At 42.3% G+C, this 27,605-nt stretch overlaps 1 protein-coding gene across 1 annotated transcript; it reads right to left on the bottom strand.

Moving 5' to 3' along the window:
* Positions 1–4,793: 4,793 nt before the first annotated feature.
* Positions 4,794–8,558, bottom strand: LOC122028763 (calcium-transporting ATPase 7, plasma membrane-type-like). Its single transcript, XM_042587640.1, has one exon. The coding sequence runs from the start codon at positions 8,433–8,435 to the stop codon at positions 5,397–5,399; it is 3,039 nt and encodes a 1,012-aa protein (XP_042443574.1). The 5' UTR covers positions 8,436–8,558; the 3' UTR covers positions 4,794–5,396.
* Between the last annotated feature and the right edge of the window lie 19,047 nt (positions 8,559–27,605).

The following is a 27,605-nucleotide window of genomic DNA, read 5'->3' as shown; positions in this document are numbered from 1 at the left end:
TCTATAATTATTTTATTTGATATTCATATTTAATAGAAAAAAATATTTATGACATAATTTGACGACGCTTTCATAGTATCACAAAAATTAAAATAAATAAATAAATAAATTGTGACGCTTGAAGTGCGTCACAAAATGTCTAATATCTTTGGTAACACTTTTTTGCATCACCAAATGATTATAATAATTTCAAAAAATTGAATCGAGAAGTATATTTCATGAGGCAAGGTAAATGTCACCAAATGGTTAATACCGTTTAGCGGCGCGTATAGGAAACGCCCCAAAATGCTTAGACCTTTAGCAACGTGTTCCTTAACGCGTCGCTAAATAGCAAATCAACATTTGTATATGAGCAATTTGTGACATGTCTTGGCGACACATTTTGGCATAGCCAAATGTTCAGCGACACATTTTGTTTACATTTGGTGGCATGTTTCAACGCCGCCAAATGTAAAATTTCTTGTAGTGGATATAGGGAGGCCCACCTGGCACGGGTCAACTGCCAAGGTACAGGTAAAAGTCAAGCTGGTCAACGTCAAGGTGTCAAAGGGCCAAACGGAAGACAATTGCTACGGCCGGTCAGAACAGTCAGTGCTCGACCGACGGGAGACATGTCTAAGCGGACCATCCGTCCAGCTCAAGATAATATGATAGGATAACCGAATGCTTAAGGTGGAGCAATAGGACGCCAAAGAAATCGGAGAGCTTATGTCCGAACGGGGAGGTCATGCTACTATACATGAGGTTGACACAGCGGAGGGGTTCGGGCCGAGTAGCTACCCTGCTCAGCCAAGTGGCGGGACCATAATTGTCAAATCTCTAAGGCCGACAAAGCGAACGATTCTCGGCCGAGCGGCTACCCCGCTCAGCCAAACAGCAGGACTATGGTTGTATCTCTCAATATCCTTCTGGGAGATAGCGCCGCTGACACGAGGCATGATCGACAGGCAGATTGTACGACAGAAGCTTCTATTGTATTGTCAGGGATATACATGTCCTGTTAAGGTATGGTGTCAGAGGTACTTTCGTGACAGGTCCCTTCATAGGACATAGTAGAGAATGTGTTCATGCCTCGAGGAGCGTTCATGTCGCCCACCAAGGCTCTATATAAAGGGGGATCCATCACTAACGGAGATATGCGTTATTCACTGTTTGCGCTAGGGTTACTGTTGCTTCACTTTCTTCCACTATTCGAGTGATTGACTTGAGCGTCGAAGAGCCAACGTCGGGAACCCTTTCCCTGGCTCAACACTGACATACTTGTTTTGCAGAGCGGAGCGAGATCTACAACCGGTCAGCGAAGCCATCACATTTCCAGCTTTCCACCTTCCTGCTTTCGGACAGGATCAATATTATAAAAGGGGGTCTCCATTTACAGGTAGAGGCATGCGATGCTGTATAAGCTTGAACGTTTGTTGGCACATTTTTTATCTACTATTCTCCCCTCTTAACTAGATCATTGACTTGAGGATCAGAGGATTATCCTCAGGGACCTCTTCCCTGGTCCGACATTAACTTTCTTTATGTTGCACAAGATAGCGCGGAGTCTTCATTTGATCAACAATAAAGTCACATTTCCATCTGTTCATCGCTTTTGAATAGGATCAGAATCTATGTGAGACAAATGTAAAATTAGTGGTTACCAAATAAGTTTATAAATATATTAACTTTTTTAATGAATGAAAGTAATTTGAATTTACCTTTTTCTTATTCTCCTCTTTCACTCAAAGCGCATTTCTTCTTCCATGAATTTTTTCTTCAAACAGTTTATTATCGAGCGTGCATGTCATACTAATAATAACATCAATTAAATGAATGCTATTCTAGATCACAAGATCTTTGGAAAGATTATGACACCTAGCTACTTTAATTTGTCTCCCTCGGCCTTTTCCAACATCAGAACTATAATATAAAGTGTGCAACCGCATTTCATTTAGCTATTTTTCTTTTTTAAAAAAACAGCAAGAACATAGCTCACAATCATTGATAGATATCAAAGTCGTGTGATTTCTTATATATCATATTCGCAATGATTAATGTGTATTGATCCTGTCCGAGCACTGAATTGACAGATGTTGGGGACGTGACACTCTCCGCTGTTGATCCGACTGGTGTTTAGATCTCCGGCGAACCTGCAAAGAAGCCGAGCTGGGAAGGGTTTCCTAGCGACGACCCTCCGACACTCAAGTCAGGCAACGAAGAAGCAGAGTAACGTTACTGTGACTACAATGATCAAGATTGCATACCTCCGTCGGAGTCTGAGGATTCTTATATAGGACCCCGGGAGGCGCGGGCACGCTCCTCGATGCGTGCACGCTTCCCCAAACATACCTCAGTAAGGTTGTGTCAGGAAAGTATGTCTGACACTATTCCGCAATCGTCCGAGCATATCCCGGATGTGACGGTGGAAGCTTCTACTTCTACCGTACGATATTCTGTCCGCTCCGGCCGCCGACCATGCTTTTTGTCGGCGGCAGGTGTCTCGAGGACGAAGCTACCAGCTGTCCTTTTTGTCTCCTAGCGCTCTTATCTAATCCCGGGCCGAGCGGAACAGTCGCTCGGCGCTCATGTCCTCCAAGAAGCCCTACTCACGTGCTCGGCTGGAATTGTGGATTACTGTCCTGCAGCTCGGCCGCGCGTCCTGGCCGCTCGGCTTAAAGACTCTTTTACCTTGAATATCGAAAACCCGCCTCATGGTCGGGTTGTCTTTTGTCCGGTCGCCTGGGAGACCCGAACCGAGCGCCCGGTCGGCTGGATGTCCGGGGATGGAATACGCCAGTCCGCTCAACACGACTTTGATGTTGACCATCTTGACTCTTGACCTTTACGTATCATTGATCTCCCACCAATGAGTGATCTCTGTTCTTACCACCGGATCATGTATGATTCACGTATATTATGTACGACAGTAAACGTTGCCCCCAAAAAAACAATCAGTGAATTAACATTAATGAATATTCTTGAGAATAATTTGTTCACGTTGCCCATTGCTTTCTGCAAGCTATTTTTTTGTTGTATTTATTTATTATTAATATAATTTATTTGTGAAGTAGCTTTCTGCAAGATACATCATAGGACCACGAATAAGAGAAATAATTGAACGAGAAAAGGGAAAAGAAGAGGAGAAATGCTCAAGGAAAAGATAGAGCATGCAGCGACAAAGTGAAATCACTACAGTGCAAGGAAAAGAGCGAGCGAGCAGATAATTCTTTGAAAAATATATTTGACAATATTTATAAATCAGCACGCAAGGAGAGAGTTGGCTTCACATGGTCAAGTCACTCGGTCTCCAGCCCCATGCATGAGTTAAAGCTACATAAACACTGCACACTTTGCTTTGAAGTCGCGATTCTCATGCTCAGTATCCAAGTTTGGTGATGATGGAGACTTGTCATTTGATTCTTTGTGGTGAATTACAAACGGTGCTCTAGATATTTCATTTTGAGATTAAAACTATATACATACACTATACTGCAGATATATAGATAATTTTTTTGGGGGGAAAAAATATAAATATTAATGGACAGCTAGCTAATGCTTCAAAAGAATTCACCAGCAGTGCTGTCTAATTACACATCATGAAGCAACCAATGGATCAGAGCCACTCCACAAATAGTTTATTGTATAGAATTTTAGGTGATGGTGAGCTTTTTCAAGGGACCACTTCTGCATTATTCTGTCTTCTTTTTAACCAATTGCATCATCTTAATTATGACTATCATCATCCCCACATTGCCATATCTCTTCTTCTTCTTCTCCTCCTCCTTTTTCTTCTTATTCTCCTATCCTTCTTCTTCCTCTTCTCCTTTTTCTCTTGTTCTCTCCTTTCCTTCATGATCGATACCAGTTTTGTGCTTATGTGTGTACACATGTAGATCTAATTACTCCATGCATGTGCACCAAAAGTAGCTGAAGCTGCCAGCATGATCTCACGATGCCCTCCTTTCCTATTGATTTTCAATCTCTCTGTTTAAGTTTGTTTTCTCTCTATGTATATCTATAACTAGGTTTAGATTGAAGGGATCAACGAGATCATTATGGCAGTTTCATCTTCTAATGGGGAGCACAATCAAACCCTACCTTAGCTAGCTTATATATATATTTTCTGTACACATCTCAAGGTTCAGTACTGTTTCCGATAAATATATATCTAATTTGTTTCTGAAAGGCGCTTAAGAGGAGGAAAAGAAGCTAATGGACATGATCAAGTTCTAGGTGAGTAATTAGTGTTCTTGATTGATCATCTCACCTTCTCGGTGGTGAGTTCTCAAATCTTATGTTTCATTTACAGCTTCAATTAATTTCCAGTCGAGAAATTTCTGCAATTCATCTGAATAGTTTGTTGAGATTACCTCAGTTAGTGAGATTGATTAGAATATTGCATACATACCACAGTTAAATATGTCTCTAATCTATCTTCATATGTATATTTGATTTCAATTGCAACACTTAATTAATCTCAGTATTAGTGTCTATATATGTGCATGCAAAATTATCAAAACCTAATTTCGGTCACTATTTGGATTAAGCTTCAGTGGGATATTATATTCTTATATACAATGTAGATTGCAGTTGTGTTGATGCAGTTACGTACGTACTCTCAGTTGTTTTGGCACTTGTGTTATGAAACCTTATTCCATGATCATTGATATCTATATGATTTGAGGCACATGCTTGATTTTTGAGTTTGCTATATATCTGAGTTGAGTTATGAGTCTGGACATTTAGCTTGGAGGAAAGCCAGAAGAAATGTCTGAGTGAAATTGGGAGAAGATGAATTGGCAAGCTTAGCTTCTGGAATTTTCAAACTTTGTCTCGGTCGCTAAAGAACAAAACTATTTTGTTATATATCTTAAAGAGATCCAACCAAGAAATTATGGAAGAAGTTGGAAGACAAGTATATATATATATATATATATATATATATATATGTAACAGACGAGCATTGAGAAGAAACAATATCTACTGAAGAAGTTTATGCCTCGTGACTGCTCTACATTTGTTTGTTAGTACATTGATGACGTCACACTCTTTCTTCTTTTTATTTTCCAAAGTCGATGAGTCGTGTTGGCTCTATAATCATTCGTATCTCTACTAATTGAGATCAAATCCTTTAGATTCTCGTGTCCCCGTATTTTATCATCGATCGGACGTATTAATTGTATCTCAAAGATACAGTGCACAACACGAGACTGTTTAACTTGCCCGATCGACGATGAAACACGAAGACACGAGAATATGAGGACAGAGGATTTGATCTCCTACTAATTAGTCTAGGTCTTTAGGTCAATAAGAAGATAAATTATGAATGACTATTATTCATTAGTACCAGTAATCAATAGAAAATAATTTCCATAAACTATATAAACATTTATGAAGGCAAAATTAATTTTATTTCACTGTTTGGTGACGTAACGCCGGAGTTGAAGCCATGGATTGTCGACCACCGGAATAAACTTCACAAGCCACCCAATTGGCCACGAGATGGCCGCGATGCCGACGCAGATCCCCCACTGTCCCCATCCCAACCTCACCGTGCCAGCGAACTTCTTCAGAAACTCGACCATCATCACCTGCAAGACCACCGTGACAGCCACGATCCCCAAGAACAGCTTGTTCTTGTGGATCCCCTGGAACACGTTCTTTTTCTCCAGCTTCCTCGCGTTGAACTCGTTGAAGACTTGGCAGAGGACGAAGGTGTTGAAGATCATCGTGTTGTTCTCCGCCTCGCTCCATCCCAACAGCGACTCCCCTTGGAACTGGAACACCAGCAGCACCGCCACCTGGAACAGAGCCTGCGCCAACAGGTTGCGCCACATTACGCTGGTGATCAGCGGCGCCGTCCGCCCCACCGGCGGCTTCTCCATTAACTCCCTGGTGGGCGTGTCGGTGGCCAGAGCCAGCGCGCCCATCGTGTCCATGATCAGGTTCACCCACAGGAGCTGCACGGTCGTCAGCGGCACGGCGCCGGTGGCCACTGCGGAAACGAAGTTGATCACCAGGGCGGCGACGTTGACCGTGAGTTGGAACTGTAGGAACTTCTGGATGTTGTTGTAGACGCACCGCCCCCATCGCATGACCGTCACCACCGTATCGAAGTTGTCGTCCATGATCACTATGTCGGAACTCTCCTTGGCGACTTCCGTGCCTTGGATGCCCATCGCCAGACCCACGTCGGCCTCCTTCAGTGCCGGCGCGTCGTTTGTTCCGTCGCCGGTGACGGCCACCACTTGCCCCTTCTGCTTCAGACACTGCACCATCAGGAGCTTGTCGAAAGGGGACGACCTCGCCATGACGCAAATCTGGTCGACCTTCTTCAGACGCTCCTCCGGCGAGTAGTTCCTGAACTCCTGCCCTTCCACGACCAAAGCCTCCGACTCATCTGGTCTAATTATACCGCACTCGACGGCGATGGCCCTGGCCGTGAACACGTTGTCCCCCGTGATCATCTTGACTCCGACTCCGGCATTTCTGCAAGCATCGATCGCGCGCGCCACCTCCGGGCGACACGGGTCTTTTAGGCCGACGAACCCCAGAAGGGTGAGCTCGGTGTCGTCGAGCCTTGATGCTTCACCTCGGTTGGCCTCGAAGCCCTCTGTTCCGGTGGTGTTCTTGTAGGCGAAGGCGATGCAGCGGAGACTCGAGGCGGCCATGTCATGGATGATCGATTCGAGCTTGGATTTTGCCTCGAGATCGACACGTTTAACGCTCCCGTTCGTCTCTGTGTAATGAGAGCATCGGACCAGAAGCATCTCGGCGGCTCCTTTCCAGTGCGTGATCATCGCTCCGCTCGCTTTCTCTTCCACGAAGATTCCACTGCGCTTCTTCTCCGAATTGAAGGCCTCGACATGGATGACGACGCACTTCTTCTTCATTTCTTCCGCAACCATTCTGAGATCCGAAATTGACCACGAAAGCAGAGCCTTTTCCGTTGGGCTTCCTGTGATCTCTGGCTCCGACGCCGCGGTAGGCTGGAAGACGCTGCCGGTGGTGTTCAACCCGACGGCCTGGTATAACAATGTCAGGACGCGCAGCGCAATCGAAGTCGTCGGCGTGCATTGCTCATTTCCGATCCAGAATTGGGTGACCTTCATCCTGTTCAACGTCAAGGTCCCTGTTTTATCAGTGCAGATGGTGGTGACCGAACCCATGGTCTCGCAAGCAGAGAGCCTCCGGACCATGGCGTTGTCCTTCATCATTCTTGTCATGGAGAAGGCCAGCGTCAGCGTGACGGCGAGCGGCAAGCCTTCGGGGATGGCGACCACGATGATGGTGACCGCGTCCTGAAACATGTCGACGAGGCCGCTGATGACGTCAGAGGCTTTTGCATTGTGCTTGTCGAACTTGGGCCGTCCGTCGTCGCCCTTCGTGCTCCCGGTGAAGTAGCGGATCACGAGTACGGCGAAGACGACGGCGGCAACCGCGATGCCGATCTTCCCGATGCTCGACGTCAGCCCCTGAAGCCGCTCCTGCAGCGGCGTCGGCTCCGACGTCTCGCGGGTGATGGAGCCCATCATTTCGCCCCACGTCGTGTCGGTGCCGACGGCCGTGACGAGCATCGAGGCGTAACCGTCGATGACCTTGACGCCGGAAGTGAGGAAAGGGTTCTTGACGGCGTCGACGTCCACCGGGTGGCTCTCGCCCGTCATGCTCGATTCGTCGACCTGCAGAGAGTGCCCCTGGAGGAAGACTCCGTCGGCCGGGACCTGGTCGCCGATGTTTAACAAGACGACGTCGCCGACCACGACGTCGGAGATGGACACCGGGTGCCGGCGGCCGCCGCGGACGACGGTGGCGCGGATGTTGTCGCATTCCGCCGACAGCTTGTGGAAACGCTTCATCTGTCGGAAGTTGCTGACGGCGGAGACGACGGAGACGAGGAAGACAGCGAGGAAGATGCTGGCGCCGTCGTACCATCCGTCTTTGAGGCCGTGCTCCTTGATACCGAAGGCGAGGGAGATGGCGGCGCAGACCATGAGGATGATGATGAACAAGTCGTTGATCGCCTCCAACACGAAGTGGAAGAAACCCTTGGGCTTCGGTCGGGGGTAGGTGTTGGAGCCGAACGCCGCCTGGCGGGAGCTCAGGTCGTCGCCGCCCCCCTGTATGCCATCCTCGGCGTCGGAGGCCAGCGCGCTAACGAGGCCTGCGGATCCGCCGAGGCGGCGGAGGTCCTCGAGGCGCCGCTCCTTGACGAGGGGCCTAAGACTGCTGGCATCCGCGACTTTGGGGAAAGTCAACGATGCAGAGTCGCCGTCGACATCGATAGCGACGTAGGAGGGGGCCCAGCGGATGGCGGCGAGCTGCTTCCGGACAAGGACGCTCATGGCGCGGCAGGAACAGATCATGTGGTAGGCAATGCGCCACCGCCGCAGCGGCGCCGATGCGGCGAAGCGCCGGTCGGGGAGGATCAAGAAATCTGCAACACCATCCATTCGATCGATTCGGGCGGCGCTACTACAAATTTAATCAAATTAGCAAATTGCTTCTCGGTAGGATGAGAATTTGTACGATGATCTTGAAGAACGCTAATTCATTGAACTTATAAGGATCATTAGTCGGTGTGATGAGAATTAATTAAGGAAAGGAATTACGTCAGGATGAGAATTAGCAATGAAAGGAACCGCGTGACAAAAAGAGGAAAGAGAAATTAATTTGCGAAGTAGCGAGGAAGTTTCTGATATTCCTGCTATAGAAAAAACTTTAAAGCAATTGATTGTTTTTATTAAAGGTAGGATTCAGTCAGTTGACCTCGGTAGCTTAGCCACAAAGAATCTCCTGAAAAGAAGTCCAATGTAAGTTTCACAATTCACATTGTCGACTGCGTCGAAAGTGCCATCCGATTGACATTTTAAGAAAAAAAGCTTAAGCCGGATCGAATCGGTGAATTGTTTTGAAACGAAATTGAAAATTAATCAAAATAATGGTCTAAATAGTCCAATTAGACCGTAAATATCTTATTATTTTATTAAAAATCTAGACTTTTGATTAACTAATTCTTAATTAATTAATTTGTTGAAAATTAAAATTAAATTACGGGTTAATGTCCTTTTTTTTCTTTTTATATCGATTTTTTTAAAAATTTATTAGTAATTTTCTCAAGACTCAATTGTTATATATTATTAGAAATTTTTTTCATTAATCAATCAGTAATTTAGAGTTAAACTTAACTACGATATATTATTTTGACTTTTTCTCATTAATCAATCAGATCAAAAATTCAAAATTCAAAATTATTTTATCAATAATTTTTTATTCTCTTTTAGTCCCACAATTTAGGATTTGATAACATTGTGATACTTTTCTATACTTTTAAGCTAAGATCATATGATATTAAATTAACTTTTTTATATGATATTAAATTAACTTTTTTATAAACAAAGGGTTCTTGAGTGTCATCCAATTTATGCTTGTGCATAATCTCTAATTTCTTCTAAATATTTATAAATCTCCCATTATGAATTAAATATGAGATTTTTTTTTTCAAAAGGAGCGGTCACATTTTTTTATTTACCAAAAGAAATATCCTAGTTTCAAAACTATTAAAAAGAGCACCAAAAATAGTGTTATGTTGATGCAATATTCCCTAGGTCAAGGTTGACCTATTTGACTAAGCTTGAGAAGGCTCAAGCTTCAGTCTTGATATTTGGGTTTCGATGTTTGACAATACATGGAGACTGATAATACATGGAGATTGCAGGTGCAATCGTTTATTTGAAGAGATTATTGGTATAATTCTCCTTTGGTCAAGGTTGACCAGTTAGATGTGAAAAAGAGTCAAGTAGGTCAAGACTGCCCGGATACTTAACTGAGAAGTCCTAGTTAGTGAAGCTAGGCAGTTAAAGAAATCCTGGTGAGTGAAGCCAGGCGAAAGACCTAGTGAGTGAAGCTATGCAGAGGAGAAATCCCGGTGAATGAAGTCAGACAGTTGAAAAGTCCCGGTGAGTGAAGTCAGGTGAAAGACCTAGTGAGTGAAGCTAGGCTGTATGAAAATCCTAGTGAGTGAAGCTAGGTAAAAGTCCTGGTGAGTGAAGCCAGACAGATGGGAAACCCTAGTGAGTGAAGCTAGGTAAAGGGAAGTCCTGGTAAGTGAAGTCAGACACGTGGAAATCTAGGTGGGTCAAGGTTGATCGGACATCTGATATTGAGAAGTCCAAGTAGGTCAAAGGGTTGACCGGATACTTGGCACGAGGAGAAAAGTCCAAATGGGTCAAAGGGATTGACCGGACACTTGGTGAGGAAGTCCTAGCAGGTTGAGGGTGACTGGATGCTAGGCATGATGTCCCAACAGGTCATGGTTGACCAGATGTTTGGTTTTAGGGGCTTGGAACTTGATGTCCAATCGATCGACTGATCGATTGGACTGGTGTTGCAACAAAAACTCCTCCCAATCGATCAGTGGATCGATTAGGGGAGTAATGTCGTTGCACAAAAGCCCTCTCAATCGACCAACCGATCGATTGGGAACCTCCAATCGATCGGGCGATCGATTGGGAACCTGGAAATCGCAAGAGAACTTTGAATCGATCGGACAATCGATTACAACTTTTTCCAGAGAGCACAGAGGTGCTCTGGATCGATCGACCGATCGATCCAAAGCCTCCCCAATCGATTGGGAGTAATTCAATCGATTGGGATCCGACCGTTGGCGCTGGATAAAGCCATTACGAGCATTTTTCTTCAGCAGCTCTTTCACTTCTTCGCCCGATTCTTCATCGATCTTCACAGCAACTTCTCCGAGCTCTCACCGCCAGTTCTTGAAGATTCTTGGAGGCAAGTGCTTGTGCATGTCCAAGTCAAGAGGTGATCTACAACAAGAAGAAGAAGCTAGGGTTAGGGTTTCAAGTATAAATCTTATAAGATTTCAATTGTATTTGCTTCCCTTTCTTTCTTCTTGTACTGAGAGTGTTGTAGGGCTTCTCCGCCTTCGGTAGTTACCGTAAAGGAGTGTTTTCATAGTGGAAAGTGTGTGTCGTGTGTGGATCCTTGGATTAGTCACCTCTTCTTGAGGCGGATACCAAGTAAATTCTTGTGTTAGCGTTGTAATTGTGTTTCTTGTATTTTCCACTGCATATCATCACCAAGAAGCAAGCAACGACTAGCACAACGAGCTTTCACACCCCCCCCTCCCCACATTTCGACCCTAACATGTTATTCCCTTAATACCCCTCCCGCCAACTTCCTAAATCTCATGTTTTCAATGCATGGGGTCTGCTGATATGGGAAAATATCAGGCCTACGTTGGGTCTAATATTTGACCATATCAAGCCCAACATGGGCCTAATATTTTTCATATCGGGCCTAACATATATGATATGGGAAGATATTAGGCCTAGTGTGAGCCTGATATTGGATTATATCAGGCCTAGAGTAGACTTGATATGAAAAAATATCAGGCCCACAGTGGGCCTGGTATGGGAACATATCAGGCATTTTTAATCCTGGAGAGAGATGATGCATTGTAAAACGACGAGAGTGAGGACTTAGGAGGCTGGTGGGAGAAGTAGGAAGGGAATAATATTATTTTTAGTGTTCTTTTTGATAATTTTAAAATTAGGGTGCTCTTTTAACACTATTTTTGATACTCTTACTCCTTAAGTATTCCAAATTACATAAACTAAATATTTATATACCCCATATATTAAATATCTTACTCCTAAATATCTCAAATTTTAATAAAATATAATTTTTATCATATGATTTCTCTCTAAATATCCCACTCCTAAACGTCAGAAATTAACTATTCCGTTTTAAAATACTTAAATAAAACGTGTTTCTCATCGTTCTCGAATATCCTTTATTATATATTTAATTACTTTAATCAATTGAACTGTTCAATAAAACAACTTAAATAATAGATTACTTGGTTAGTTAAAAGAAAAGGGAATTATAAAAATTGTCAAAAAAAATAATTCCAATTATTCACAGTGCAAAAGTTCAATATCATTTGGTTGCGCATCTTATTTGGAGAAAAAATTCCTACCATAACTAAGGATTGAACTATATATATCTGAAAGACAATTTAAATATCCTACCACGACATTATATCTCAAAGACAAAAATATAGTTATAATCGAGAAGGAAGCTCAGGCTGCTGTAGATAATTGTTCAAATATTATAAGTTTTTTTGAAAAAAAATCATTATACTCGTTAAAAAAATATTTTAATAATTGAAAAACTCTATCATTTAATAATTATGATTTTATCTCAATCAGTAAAATTCTTTCACCGCCTGCTGCGAGTATTTTTCAATTTATCCTAATAGTCGATAGAAAATTTTGTAGGACCAAATAGATTATCTAGGGGCAGTCAATGAAGCTAACTAGATTTATCAATTCTTTTTTTTTTCAATCACTAACATTTTTAATGATGAAAATTTTTAATAATTGAAAAATTCTTATCGTTTTTCTCAATCACTGAAATTTTGATAGGGGTTTCTTGGCCACCTGCTACAAGCATTTCCCGATTTACTCTAGTGACTAATGAAAAAATTCTATAGAGCCAAACTGATCACCAAGATATTGTTAGAAGTAGATCGAGAATAGAACTTCGTTTTAAGCGTGAATCACTTTTCTTAAGGAAATTTTTGCCCCCACTATGTTGCTGCTGGGTTTAGTGACAAATTCCCTCAAAAATACTCAAAATAAAATAGGATCTATAGACAGTAAATCTATAAATTATCCCAAGATAATTTAGAGAAAAAGGTGATCATGGAGAAGATGTTAAAAGATGTATATATAGTGAACAATACGCAGAGAACCTATTCATGAATGGGCATGTAACTGTCACATCTGTTCACCAAGAAAAAATTAATGTAGAATTCAATTTTATCTCTGTGCCCACGTGCCCATCTTTGATATATATATAAATACGTTCCACTTGGTCACCAAGGTCACCAATCAAATACAACATATTTGATGCACATCCTTTAATAAGTCCATCAAACATCTTCATTCTTTCCAATGTGGGACTAAACATATATCACTTGTTAGGACCAAAAGTAGCTAGAGGGGGGGGGGGGGGGGGGGGAATAGCTCGTCGCGTTCGCTCGTTGCTCGGCGTTGCTTGTTCCTTCAAAGATGTGCAGTGGAAAATACAGAAACAAACACACAACGCTAACACGGTTGGTTTTACTTGGTATCCACCTCACAGGAGGTGACTAATCCAAGGATCCACACCAACACACACCCTCCACTAAATAAAACTCTCCTTTGTGGTAACTACCAAGGGCGGAGAAGCCCTACAATACTCAATACAAGAAGAGAGGGAAAGGATACAAGAAATACAAGCTTACAATGAGTACAAAACCCTAACCTAGCTTCTCTTCTTGGCTTTGATCCGCCTCTTGACTTGGAGAGCTTCCAAGATCCTTCAAGAGCTGGCGAGTGAGGGCTGTGGAGGAGTTGGCGAGAGCTGAGTGAATCGAGAAGTGATGTCGCATCGTGCGCCTGCGGCTATAAACGACGCCGGTCGGATCCCGATCGATTCGAATGTTCCCAATCGATCGGGAGGCTGGATCGATCCATGGATCGATCCAGCGCCTATCGCTCGAAAGCGCTGGATCGATCCACGGATCGATCCGGTAGCTATCGCGGCGGCGTCCCAATCGATCCAGCGATCGATTGGGACCTCGAATCGATCACGGATCGATCCGGAAGCTCTCGTTCGCTGGGACAGGCCTGGATCGACTGATCGATCCAGCGATACCGATCGATCCAGCGATCGATTCGACGACGCGGTGTTCGCGGCAAGTCCTAAACCTCCCGAACCAACATCCGGTCAACCTTGACTGTTGGTATGTCATGCCTAGCATCTAGTCACTCCCTTAACTGCTAGGACTCCCTTACCAAGTGTCGGTCAATCCCTTTGACCCACTTGGACTTTTCTCTGTGCCAAGTATCCGTCAATCCTTTGACCTACTTGGACTTTTCTTTCATGCCAAGTATCCAATCAATCCTTTGACCTACTTGGACTTCGACACCGGATGTCCGATCATCCTTGATCCATCTGGATTTTCCTGCACTTCACTCACTGGGGCTTTCACCTAGCTTCACTCACTAGGGTTTTCCATCGCTAGCTTCACTCACTAGGACTTTCACCTAGCTTCACTCACTAGGGTTTCACTGCCTAGCTTCACTCACTAGGACTTTCACCTGCCTTCACCAGGGTTTTCATCTAGCTTCACTCACTAGGACTTTCACAGCTTCACCAGGATTTCCATCGCCTAGCTTCACTCACTAGGACTTCCTCACTGCCTGCTCACAGGACTTCCTGGCTTCACTCACGGGACTTTCACCTGACTTTCCATAACTGCCTGGCTTCACTCACGGGACTTTTCTTCTGCCTCACTCACCGGGACTTTCATTTTGCCTAACATCCCAGGTAGGACTTCCATCAAGTATCCATCAACCTTGACCTACTTGACTCTTCTTCAATCAATATCTTATTGTCAAACATCTAAACCCAAACCAAGACTCAGCTTGGTTACCCAGGTCAACCTTGACCTGAGGGATATTGCACCAACAATCTCCCCCTTTTTGATGTTTGACAATACCACAATAACACTTACAATCCCATATGTAAGTTAGGCTAATCTCATAGCCTCCTTCTTCATGCCACTAGGTAATGAGAGCATAAATTAAGCTCTTCATTCTCCCCCTAAGAGGGCAAACTCCCTCTAGGTAATGAAAGCCTAACTTACTCCCTTTCATGAGTCCTTTCATTCTCCCCCTATGACCTTCCCATAGGTAATGAAGGACTAAGCTTAACCATACATTCTCCCCCTATTGGCACACATCAATCCATCGTTGGACACACATCAACCTATGCTCCAATTCTGGGCACACTTCAACAAATCCATTTGTTGAAGACTCTCCCCCTGAAGAGTTGCTCATCGTTGTTCACAACATCACTCGTTGTGATCAACACGATAATGAAGGTCTCATACCCTTCATTTATCCTTAACTTCTCCCTCAATGTAGACAACTACCCAACCTTGAGCATTATCTACCACATGAGTGTCCACTTGAAATAATGAGGATATCCACTCCCCATTTCTCCCCATTTCAAGTTTAAATGCTCAACCTTGAGCAAGTTCACAACAGAAGGTTAACCACCTTCCAAGGTTCATGAAAAATAATTTTCATGTCTTTAAAGAGTCCCTCCCCCTAAAGACATGGTGGTAACTTCTGTCATTGCACCAACAATGACTTGGAATCCCTAAACCTTTAGGAAACCCAAATTTAGAAGTTTTGAGGTTCAAATATTCAAAATTTGAAACAACCTCAACCTAAACTTCTACTTAGTCTTCGTTAACCAATCCATCCTTGTTTTCAACATGAAAACACCCTTTGTATGTATACAAATGTATTTAAGGGGTTTGGAATGGTTACCTAGACTCAAAGAGGTTCAAAGATGCTGAAATCAAGCCTTCCCAGCCAAAATCAGCAACTTGGATCGATTGGAGTTGGGTTCAATCGATTGAACCTTTCTGAATCGATCCACTGATTGAGGACTCCTGAATCGATCGGCTGATCGATCCAGTGAGTCTCCTCGCGGGAATTGCCGTTTGAATCGATCCATGGATCGATTCAGAACTCAATCGATCCATGGATCGATCGAGACTCGATAGTTGCTGAAATTCTATTTCAGTCAACGAAACCCCTAGAAAATTCTACAAAAATCCAAAAATTATGAAATTTCGTGTAGACATTATTTAGGGCATACTTAATCATGGAAAAATAGTTTTCTATGAAAATACATCATATTTTCAAAGATTGACACAAACTTGAAAACTTGCAAAAACTTTAGTGTTTTTCTTCAAGTTTGTGTCTAACTATTCAATGGTGATTACTATCAAAAGATAGCCTTCACCAAGGTTTTCCAAAAACATTTTAAAACATTTTCAAAACCAATATCCCATCATGTTCCTTGGGCATAATGCACATGACTTGTACATTAGCTTTCCCAATGATGGGAAAACACATAACTATGTGTTTTGATGAATTTAAAACTCAAAGGAATGCACTAAATCAACATCTTGAGCTTTGTTCATCATCCTAACATCTCACTTGTATATAATATGCACTAAAACACATACAAGTCACCTTAGAGGTCTTTGTGAGATGTAAAATTTGGTTTTGCCCTATTCTAGGGATCATGCATATCTATCTAGGCATTTTAGAGATATTAGACATCCACCCAGGATGTCACTTGTTAATAAGTGTCGTTAAATGCCATTCGTCCTTAATTACAAGGAATTAAACTTAATGCATGATTATGTTATGGCATACATCAAAAGAAAATAATTTTCAAAAGAAAATATCCTATTGCTACATGATGTATGAATGTCATGACATGGTATTTTTTTTTTGGATTTTTCATAATAAAACATGAATGTAAAAATAGACATGATGTCATGGCATATGATGGGCAAACAATCATGGCAAGATTTAGCATAAATAAAATATACCTAGATTAGCTATCTAAGTATCCTTAAAATCTTAGCTAAACTTACACCTTAAACCTAGATTGCCCTAAAATGCTACAAGAGAATGCCAAAGCCTAAATTTGGCATTTCTAATTTCCTTGATTTAATGTATGCCAATTGAAAATAAACATGTCCTCAAATGTTGGCATATTCCATTTTTCCACAAGAGTAGCACTTTTAAATTAAGGCTTAGTTTGCCTTTAATTTCCTAAGAACATACCAAAATCCCAACTTGGTAGTTCTTGTGTTTTCTCAAATTTGTGCCACTTTAAAATAAAATCAATACTTCTCCAATTTGGCACATTTTACTCTTTCAAGGAGTAAATAATAATTCCATTTCATTTTCAAAGGTTAACAAAAACCCTGAAAATGCTCCTTGAGTGTCAATTTCCTCAAAGTTGGGTTAACTACCCTTCTAATCGGAGTTAACACTCTCTAACCCATCTATGGGGTAGAGAAGATGCTCCTAGGAACCCAACACCTATTGGTGCTCCTTGGATGCTCTAGGTACTCACTAGGGATAACTTCCCTAGATACCTTCCTAGTGACCTTGTTGGGCTTCTTAGAAGCCTTGGTCACATTTTCTAGGTCAACTCTAGGGATAACCTCCCTTGTGACCTTGTTTGTGACTTTCTTAGACTTCTTAGAAGTCTTAGTCACATTTATTGCAAAAATACTCTTAGGGATGACTTCCCTAGTATTTTTGGCTTGACCACTAGACCTAGGGTTTGTTCCATAACTATATGGAACTCTATGGTAAGAGGGCACATCCTTCTTAGCCTTTGGTTTGTATCCCAAACCTCTATGGCCATTGGATGGCTTTTGTACCCCTAAACCTAGGTTATGCTCATTTTGCCCTAATAGGATATTTTCCATCCTTTTTAGGGTCTTTTCCATTTTATCAAGCCTTGATCTCAAGACTTGATTTTCTATCACTAAGTCCTTAGTTTTTGGTTTTTCATTTGATCCATGAGCATTTTTGTTTCTAGGCTTATATCTTACATCCTTAGAGTTATCGCGTAGGTTTTTACCTACATTCCTAGCCTTAGGGATAGTAGTTTTGGCATGTAGGGCCACATGCTTTTCCTTAAAGCCCTCATGCTTCCTATTCTTATGGTAAATTGCATTAAAATGATAAAAATTTGATCTAGCATGCTTTTTACCATTTTGCAAGGGAATAGGCTCAATGAAAGTTACCTTCCTTTTTACCTTGGAGGCTCCCCCCTTGACTAGTGCCTCCTTGAGCCTTGACCATCTTCTTCCCCTTGGGGCATTGACTTCGGTAATGCCCTTTTAGTTGACACAAGAAGCACACAATGTGCTCCTTGCTCTTCTTTGTCCCGGGGGTGGTCTCCTTGAGCTTCTCCTTGCCCTTTTGTGCCACTTGGCCCTTCTTCTTGGCCAATTTAGGGCATTTGCTCTTGTAGTGCCCACTTTCCCTACACTCAAAACATATTATATGATTTTTATTATTAATTGAAATATTTATACCTTTGCTTGTAGGGGTGGCATCTTTTTCTTTGGATCCGGAGGTAGAAGCTTCCTCTTGATCGGACCTTGATTCTCCTCCATTTGATTTTTCTTGACTTGTGGAGGTAGAAGCTTCTTCCTCCTCTTCTTCTCTTGACCCAGATGTAGAAGCTTCTTCTTCTTCTTGATCCGGTGTCACCAAGGATTGCTCCCCCTCAATCCTAGAGGTGGAGGCTTCATCATCTTGAATATGAAACAAGGAGTATGCTCCCTCCTTGTTCCCTTCGTTGCATTCCCTTGAGGATGAAGCTTCTTGGATTTCCTCTTCTTCGGAGGTTGAGTATCTCTCAACCTCGGAGTCCTCCTCTTGGTCTTGCTCCAAAGAGTCACCCTCTCTGGATTCTTCATGATCTTGTACAGTGGAGGGGATCTCTTCATGAAGCTTAGCCAATTTGCTCCAAAGCTCCTTGGCATCTTCAAATTCTCCAACTCGAGCCAAGATGTGGCTAGGCAATAAGTTGACCAGAAGCTTGGTCACTTTGTCATTTGCCTCGCCCCTTTGAATTTGCTCTGAGCTCCATCTGCTTTTCTTTAGAAGCTTGCCCTTGGAGTTCGTTGGAGCTTTGAAGCCTTCCATTAGAGCAAACCATTGCTCTATCTCCATCATAAGAAAGTTTTCGATTCTTGATCTCCAAGAATCGAAGCTTACCGATGTGTATGGTGGAGCCACCCTTGTGTCAAATCCAAGTCCATCTTGGAATTGCATCTTGAAGTTGAGCTTGATAAAGTCTTGAACTTGAAGAATTTGCTCCAACTTCTTCACCCTCTAGCTTTTCTTGATATGTTTGCCCCTTCCGGCGGTGATTCCGGTGAAGAGCAACCTTGTTCTGATACCACTTGTTAGGACCAAAAGTAGCTAGAGGGGGGGGGGGGGGTGAATAGCTCGTCGCGTTCGCTCGTTGCTCGGCGTTGCTTGTTCCTTCAAAGATGTGCAGCGGAAAATACAGAAACAAACACACAACGCTAACACGTTTGGTTTTACTTGGTATCCACCTCACAGGAGGTGACTAATCTAAGGATCCACACCAACACACACACCCTCCACTAAATAAAACTCTCCTTTGTGGTAACTACCAAGGGCGGAGAAGCCCTACAATACTCAATACAAGAAGAGAGGGAAAGGATACAAGAAATACAAGCTTACAAGCTTACAATGAGTACAAAACCCTAACCCTAGCTTCTCTTCTTGGCTTTGATCCGCCTCTTGACTTGGAGAGCTTCCAAGATCCTTCAAGAACTGGCGATCTGAGCTCTGTGGAGGAGTTGGCGAGAGCTCGGGTGAATCGGAGAAGTGATCGCATGACCATCGAACGCTGCGGCTATAAGCAGCGCCAGCGGTCGGATCCGTCGATCGAATGTTCCCAATCGATCGGGAGGCTCGATCGATCCATGGATCGATCCAGCGCTCATCGCCGAAAGCGCTGGATCGATCCACGGATCGATCTGGCGCTTCCAATCGATGGCAGCTCCCAATCGATCGCGATCGATTGGGACCTCTGAATCGATCCACGGATCGATCCGGAAGCTCTCGTTCGTTGGGACAGGTCTGGATCGATCCATTGATCGATCCACTGATCGATTCAGCACTTGGTTTTTGTCCAAAACCAAGTCCTAAACCTGCCAAACCAACATCCGGTCAACCTTGACCTGTTGGTATGTCATGCCTAGCATCTAGTCACTCCCTTAACCTGCTAGGACTCCCTTACCAAGTGTCCGGTCAATCCCTTTGACCCACTTGGACTTTTCTCTGTGCCAAGTATCCGGTCAATCCCTTTGACCTACTTGGACTTTTCTTTCATGCCAAGTATCCAGTCAATCCTTTGACCTACTTGGACTTCCCAGCACCAGATGTCCGATCATCCTTGATCCATCTGGATTTTCCCTTGCCTGGCTTCACTCACCAGGGCTTTCACCTAGCTTCACTCACTAGGGTTTTCCATCTGCCTAGCTTCACTCACTAGGACTTTCACCTAGCTTCACTCACTAGGGTTTTCACTCTGCCTAGCTTCACTCACTAGGACTTTCACCTGGCTTCACTCACCAGGATTTTCATCTGCCTAGCTTCACTCACTAGGACTTTCACCTGGCTTCACTCACCAGGATTTCCATCTGCCTAGCTTCACTCACTAGGACTTCCTTCTGCCTGGCTTCACTCACCAGGACTTCCTTCTGCCTGGCTTCACTCACCAGGACTTTTCTTCTGCCTGGCTTCACTCACCAGGACTTCCTTCTGCCTGGCTTCACTCACCAGGACTTTTCTTCTGTCTGGCTTCACTCACCAGGACTTTCATTTTGCCTAACATCCCAGTTAGGACTTTCCAGTCAAGTATCCAGTCAACCTTGACCTACTTGACTCTTCTTCAATCAATATCTTATTGTCAAACATCTAAACCCAAACCAAGACTCAGCTTGGTTACCCAGGTCAACCTTGACCTGAGGGATATTGCACCAACATCACTAACTATATTCAACAATCCCCCACTTAGTGATATTTGTAATCAAATGCAAAGTTGGTGTCTTTCAACTCAAACTTGCTATTAGTATAAATATTTCAAAATCTTATCGAAATATATGGTAGTTAATGAACTTAAACTATAATTTCTATATGATAAGATTGGAAATATCATACACATATGACTTTTGATTTCTCTAATATGTCCACTGTGAGCTTTAGCACCATATTATGGCCTTGTGCTATCTTGAATTCACAAACACTTACAAAAGTTTTTATTCTCAAACCTTTGATAGAAGCGGCACCACTTCTTGTGTTCGCATAGGTGAAAATTTTTAGATTTCTTGTTTATGGTCAACATAAATTTTCATTAAGAACACTTTATGTTCAACCTTTTTTTTATAAGTATTGCATTGATACTAGTACTTGCTACATGTCACTAATAATCTGTTGTTACCTGTTAAACCTTTAAAATTACTATATAAAAAGAAAGGTAAGGTTCCATTATTACTGATAAATCAGAATGATTTTAGACCCATTGCACTTGCAGTGTTTTTTATCATATCTCTCGAGAGTCCTTTTGTTAATGGGTCGGCTAGGTTCTTACTAGACTTAACATAGACAACTGTTATAATATAATCATAAATTAGTTGTCTAATATATTCATGCCTTAAGGCAATATGTCTTGATTTATCATTGTAAATCTTGCTAAATGCTCTAGACATAGTTGTTTGACTATCATAGTGCAAATAAATTGTTGGCATCGGTTGTAGCCACAACCTTATGTCTATCAACATGTTTCTTAGTCATTCGGCTTCTTTGCCTGCGGCTGCCAAAGTGATAAATTCATATTCCATTATAGAATGAGTAATGCACGTCTGTTTCTTAGAAACCCATCAAATAACTCCTCCATCCAAGGTGAAAATCCAACCAGACGTTGATTTATTATCAGTGACACTAGTTATCCAACTAGCATCTATATAACCTTCTAGCATTGATGGGAACTTATTATAGAAAAAGGAATGAGACTTTGTTTTCTTCGAATATCCAAGAACTCTTCCAATCACTCTCCAATATTCGGTGCTTGGATTATGTGTATACCTTGCAAGCTTGCAAACAGAAAAGGCAATGTCGAGTCTTGTACAATGCATTGCATACATCAAACTGCCAATAACACTTACATAGTCTAAATGACTAATTGATCTACCTGAATTTTCTACCAATTTGTTCGGAACATCAAATGGAGTATTAGCTTCTTTTATTCCTAGATGACTAAACTTAGAAAGAACTTTATCTATATAGTGAGATTGACTCAGAGCAAAACCCCCACTATGTTGTGTTACCTTTATTCCTAAAATAATATCAACTTCTCCTAAATCTTTTATCTTAAACTGAGAAGATATGTCACGCCCCCAGAAGAGTCCCTGTCCGAGAAAATTTCGGCAGCATCTCCCCTGTACGGCGGACAATCAAAATTTTCTACAAGCACTAAATACTCAGCCACAGGCGGCTGGAATAACAACAGTAATAAAAATCAATCACCACGCAGTTTATATATATATATTCAGCCTCTGGCTGACACAACCACGCAGTAATAATACTCTGACTCGAAATCAACCCTACTCAACTACACTCGTAAAGCCCAAATCCGATTTTTCTTACCTCTTCTGCCGTTCAGGCAGGCATGTAGTAGAGTAAATCCAAATCATACGAAAAGTTCATCCAACGGAAAGATTCCATACAATATCCATATGTAAGTCCAAAACAAAACTAAAATAAAGTCTGATAGCGAAAAGCTAAAATGAAACAACTCAGAAAACCAGCAGCGGAGCACTACGTGCGATGGGGACTAGCGACTGGAACTCCCTGACAGCATCAACCTGAAAATAACAACAATGGAGCGGGGTGAGTCCAACACTCAGCGGTACAGTTGATATGCAAAGTAAAGAAACAACACATAGCACTAATCATGCGTACACCTGATAAGAAAGATAAGAATGCATCCGAAATAAACAGGAGAATCTCCTATCAGAATATCAGGTCATCAGACCGAGAGTCATAAGGAATCTGTATGCATGTCAAACATAGGTATCCAAACAATATGCGCATATAAATGCGGCAAACACAAACACAAGCAATAAATGCATCATGCACATGATGCCAATGATGCGTCCTGGTCACCCCGACGCCATCGATCATCTCATACAAAAGTGAGGCCGAGGTAGGGCTATGACAACCGTGCACTCTGTCATCACTACTCCATGAGTGACCGAGTGGACGGGATCTTGTCGAGTACACCTATCCTCCTACCCCAAATCATAGATGGGGGCGCGAATGCTCTCAACTCCCGAAAGACGGGAGGAATCCCTGCGGGATAACACGTTGTGTCACACTACCCATGAGCGGACCAACGGTGCCTTACATGCTGCAACACACTCATCCTGAATCGACCACTAACCCATGAGTGGTGGTGTGTGCGAATCCATGTAACTGGCGATGTGCTCAACAATAATGGAGCGGACTATCGCACAACATGCAATCATGCAAATGATGCATGGCAATAACCATATAAACATCCTGACCTAATCCATATATATAGAAAAGTGCACCCTAGGTCAACGAATCATATCGAATCAAAGGTACACAGAAGGTATAAAACCTAGGTCCTGAACATGGTCAAGCATGGCATATCACTACCCCTATAAGCATGTATAAACAGGTAAAATATACCTGAGATGCAAAACCAATCAATCAATCAAGCATGTAAGATTTGGGTAGTGATTAACCGAAACAGATAAGAAACACAATTAATGCAACATGTTAATTTAATTACTAAGCATATCAAATGACATAAGTCAAAAGTACCCGCCTCCAATAGGGTAGTCCAATCCGACTATCGATAAACTCGTCTCGAATCAAAGTCCTGTGTCACCAATACAATTATATTTTATTTAACTAATCCAAATGTATAGCTAAATAAAATTCTTAAGGCTAAATTAGGGTAAAACCCTGATCAATCTAACCATCCAGAAATCCAATTTATCTCCAATTTGATACATAAACCTAATTCATCAACATCACGTATCAAAATTACTACACATGAACCTAACTACAAAATATATCAAATTCCTACCCCTTACCTCAAATCATAGCCACTGCTTGCTGCTGAAAAACAAGTCGTTTGCTGCTGGATTTCAAGGTAAACAACTGCTCCAATCCTGAGGAACCTACTGCCAAAATTCCTAGCTGCAGCTACCTCAGAAATTACTGATTCCTAAATCAAAATACTCATAATCAACACTTGATGTTATCCAACAGGCCCAAACGCTACTGATTGGATCTGTACCCTAACCTCAAATCGAAAGAGTACCTAATTCCAATCACAGTTAGGGTACAAAGCCTAAGTCTTGTGATGAAACGAACCTGTGGCCGGCGGCAGTGCAAGGGCACAACTTCAGCAGGGCTCGGCTAGGGCAGAAGCTCTGCTCGACGATCGGAGGGAAAGCTCTAGGGTTGAGGAAGGCCGGCGGCAGCGCTGAGAACTCCGCAGCAAGAGGCGACGGCGGCGATTGTGGTGGCGGCGGCGCGTCGCTCAGTGAGGAGGAACAGAAGTGGGGTCTCGGCGAAGAGGAAGAAGAAAGAAAACGAAGAGGAGTGCTCGGCTTCTCCCTTGATCACAACCTAAATGCTCGGGGGAAGATGGAACCGCCGAGTGTGGTTAGGGCAAGGAGGATAGGCGCTTCGGCGTGAGAGAAGAATGGAAGAGGGTGCGGGCGCGGGCGGTTTTCGGGGAGATGGCTTGGCACGCGGGGGAGGAGAAAAGAAATAAGAAAGGAAAATCAGAAAAAGAATAAAAAGAAAAAGAATTAGAAAAGGAAAAGAAAATAAACTTTTCCTCACATAAATGGATAGCGTAAAACAGGCTTTTTCTCGGCCCCGTTTCCATCCCCGTTAACTCGTTCGTGCGAGCTCCGAAAAATTCTCGAAAAATTTTCAAGAATTCCGGAAAATTCCCTTAATCATATTCGTCTATTTCCGGTATTTTACAAGATAAATAAGATTTAGTTTTATTTACTCCTTGCATATTTGTTCCTATAATTAATATATCATCAACGTAAATACATATAATGACACCAACAATTTTGGTGAACTTAGAGTAGATACATTTGTCTGCCCCATTATGTCTAAAGCCATGTGATAGAATCACATTGTCAAACTTTTCATGCCACTGTTTATGGGCTTATTTGAGTCCATACAAGGATTTAACTAATTTGTAGACTTTCTTTTCATGACCAAGAAGTTCAAAACCTTCTGGTTGTTTCATGTAAATTTCTTCATCAAGTTCACCATTAAAAAATGTTGTCTTTACGCCCATTTAATGAATATGTAAATCGTAGATTGATGCTAAAGCAAACATAACTCTTATTGAAGTAATTCTTGCTACAGGAGCATATGTGTCAAAGTAATCAACACCTTCCTTTTGCCTAAAACCCTTTTCTGTAAGCCTTGCCTTGAATGTTTGTAGAGAACCATCAGTGTTGTATTTTCTCCTAAACACCCATTTACAGCCAATAAATTTTAAATTAGAAGATGGATCAACGAATACCCATGTTCCATTTGCTAAAAGAGAATCCATTTCATCATTTAGTGCTTCCTTCCAGAAACAGGAATCTCTTGAAGTCATTGCTTCATTATATGATTTTGGATCATCTTCTAAATGCAAGACAATAGGCATTTTACTCAACACCTCATCTCTACTTCCTTCAACCAAAAACATCAATGATTGTGAATCTATAAAATCAGTACCAAAATGCTTTTCTTTTCTTGCTCTTTAACTCTTCCTTAGTTCATTAGGAGGTTCTACTGATTTTCGTTTCTTAGTTGAACTTGAATTCTTAGTAGTGTTTTGTGTTACATTTTTAGGGACTTCTTCATTTAATTGTGAATTACCTTTTGAATCTTTCAAAAAACTTATTTCTAAAAATTTAACATCCCTAGATTCTATAATAATATTAGAATCTGCATCCAACAATCTATATGCTTTTGAATTTTCAGCATATCCCACAAAAACGCTTTTAAGAACTTTAGGTCCTAACTTAGTCCTCTTAGGATCAGGAACTCTATAATAAGCTATACACCCCTACACTTTCAAATAACTTAGACTTGGCTTCCTTCCTTTCCATACTTCATATGGAGAAGTTTTAGTTTTCTTTGATGGAATTCGATTGTGTACATAATAGGTTGTTAGTAATGCCTCTCCCCATAGATTTGTTGGTAGTTTAGCATGCATAAGCATAGCATTGATCATATCTACTAGTGTTCTATTTTTTCTTTCAGCCAAACCATTCTATTGTGGGGTGTAGGGTGCACTAGTCTGGTGGATTATGTCATTATCTTTACAAAAATTTGAAAATTCAATTGAAAAATATTCATCACCTCGATCACTTCGCAGAATCTTAATTTTCTTTTCCAATTGATTCTCAACCAAAACCTTATAGTTTTTAAATATATCAAATGTTTGATCTTTTGTTGTCATTAAATAAACTTGCGTATATCTAGAATGGTCATTTATAAAAGTAATAAAATATCTTTTTTCCACCTCTAGTTAAGTGACCATTCAATTCACATATATCAGAATGTATTAGTTCAAGCAATTCGATAGTCCTTTCATTTTTAGGAAAAAGTTTTCTAGTCATTTTCGCTTGTATGCAAATCTCACATTTTTCAGATTTTCCATTTGGACATGAAAATAAACCATGCTTTGACATAAATTTAATTGAATTAAAATTAACATGAGATAAGCGAGCATGCCATAAATTAAATTGAGGCATAAGCATATAAGAAAAATTATTATCTTTATTGATACTTAATTTAAACATTCCATCACAAGAACATCCTTGTCCTACAAATACACCATTCTTAGAAATTATAAGTTTCTCTGCTTCTATAATAGCCTTCAATCCCCTCTTGCATAACAAACTTGCATAAATCAGATTCTTCCTGAAATCAGGAACATACAATACATTCATTAAGATCATCTTCTTTCCAGAAGTAAATTGCATCTCAACGGTTCCTTTTCCAAGCACTATGGCCATATCATGATTTTCCATTAAGACTTTTTTCTCCTTTGCAGCAAGTTCATAGTTTTTGAATAAATTTCTTTCATTGCAAACATGAACTGAAGCCCCGAAGTCACACCACCAAGCAGCAGATTTTTTATTTGTTGCCATGTTGCACTCAGTCATCATGCTGATTTTAAGATCAGCAATCATAGTAACTGATCCAGCGGTTAGAACGGGGGACCCCCATTCTAAGGGGTCCATGCCACGCTGGAGTCAAAAGGCCAAGTGGCCGACCGGATAGGCAGACCAACCGGTGAATAGCTGAGGCAATAGGCGCCCCGACTAAAGTTGGGGTTCCGACGCTCAATGAAACAATGTCTAAGAGCCGAGCGGAAGGCACTCACCCGGAAGTCTCCCCAGCGTTTCAACGCAAGCGACAGGCGAGACGTGAGGGGCGTACCGCCCGGCCGGCGCAGGGGATGAAGGTCGTCCGGACGATGGTCTCCGTCCAGCCGGCCGAACGTACGTCCCGGCCGGCAGTGGGTAAAGGACAACAGGAACATCTTCTGACAGCCGTCAAGTCATATGGCTAAGCCATACTCCTAGTCTGACAACGGGGTGTCTTGTTGTCCCATCGAAGGCGCGATGGGACTGTTGCAGTATGGTGTCAGGTAAGCTTTCTGACAAACACATACCGAGGTATGGGCTGCGGACACGTACGCGCCTCGGTGGGCGTGTAGAGGCTCTTTCACCGCTCTATATAAAGAGCCGCAGACTTCGCCGGAGGTACGCATTCTACAAGCTTTGGAGCCACTTTCTTTACCACTTGCTTGCCTAACTTGAGCGTCGGAGGGTCGCCGCCGGGAACCCCTTCCTGGCCTGACTTCTGTGCAGGGTCGCCGGAGCTTCGTACGACCAGTCGAAGACCCACATCAGCAACCGAAGAGCGCCACATGCCCAGCATCCGTTGAGTCAGCCATTCGGACAGGATCAATTTGGCGCCGTCTGTGGGAACGCTCCTGCATCCGATCGGCAGCAATGGACGAGGCTGGACGACAACACATGGTGACGC

The sequence above is a fragment of the Zingiber officinale genome, chromosome 10B (genome assembly GCF_018446385.1).
Source record: "Zingiber officinale cultivar Zhangliang chromosome 10B, Zo_v1.1, whole genome shotgun sequence".
NCBI classification, from domain to species: Eukaryota; Viridiplantae; Streptophyta; class Magnoliopsida; order Zingiberales; family Zingiberaceae; genus Zingiber; species Zingiber officinale.
Note: the sequence above shows the minus strand (reverse complement) of the source record. Positions and strands in the feature narration are given on the sequence as shown.

Excerpts from the sequence above, each read along its gene's own strand:
- LOC122028763 (XM_042587640.1), bottom strand. The coding sequence starts at position 8,435 with ATGGATGGTGTTGCAGATTTCTTGATCCTCCCCGACCGGCGCTTCGCC.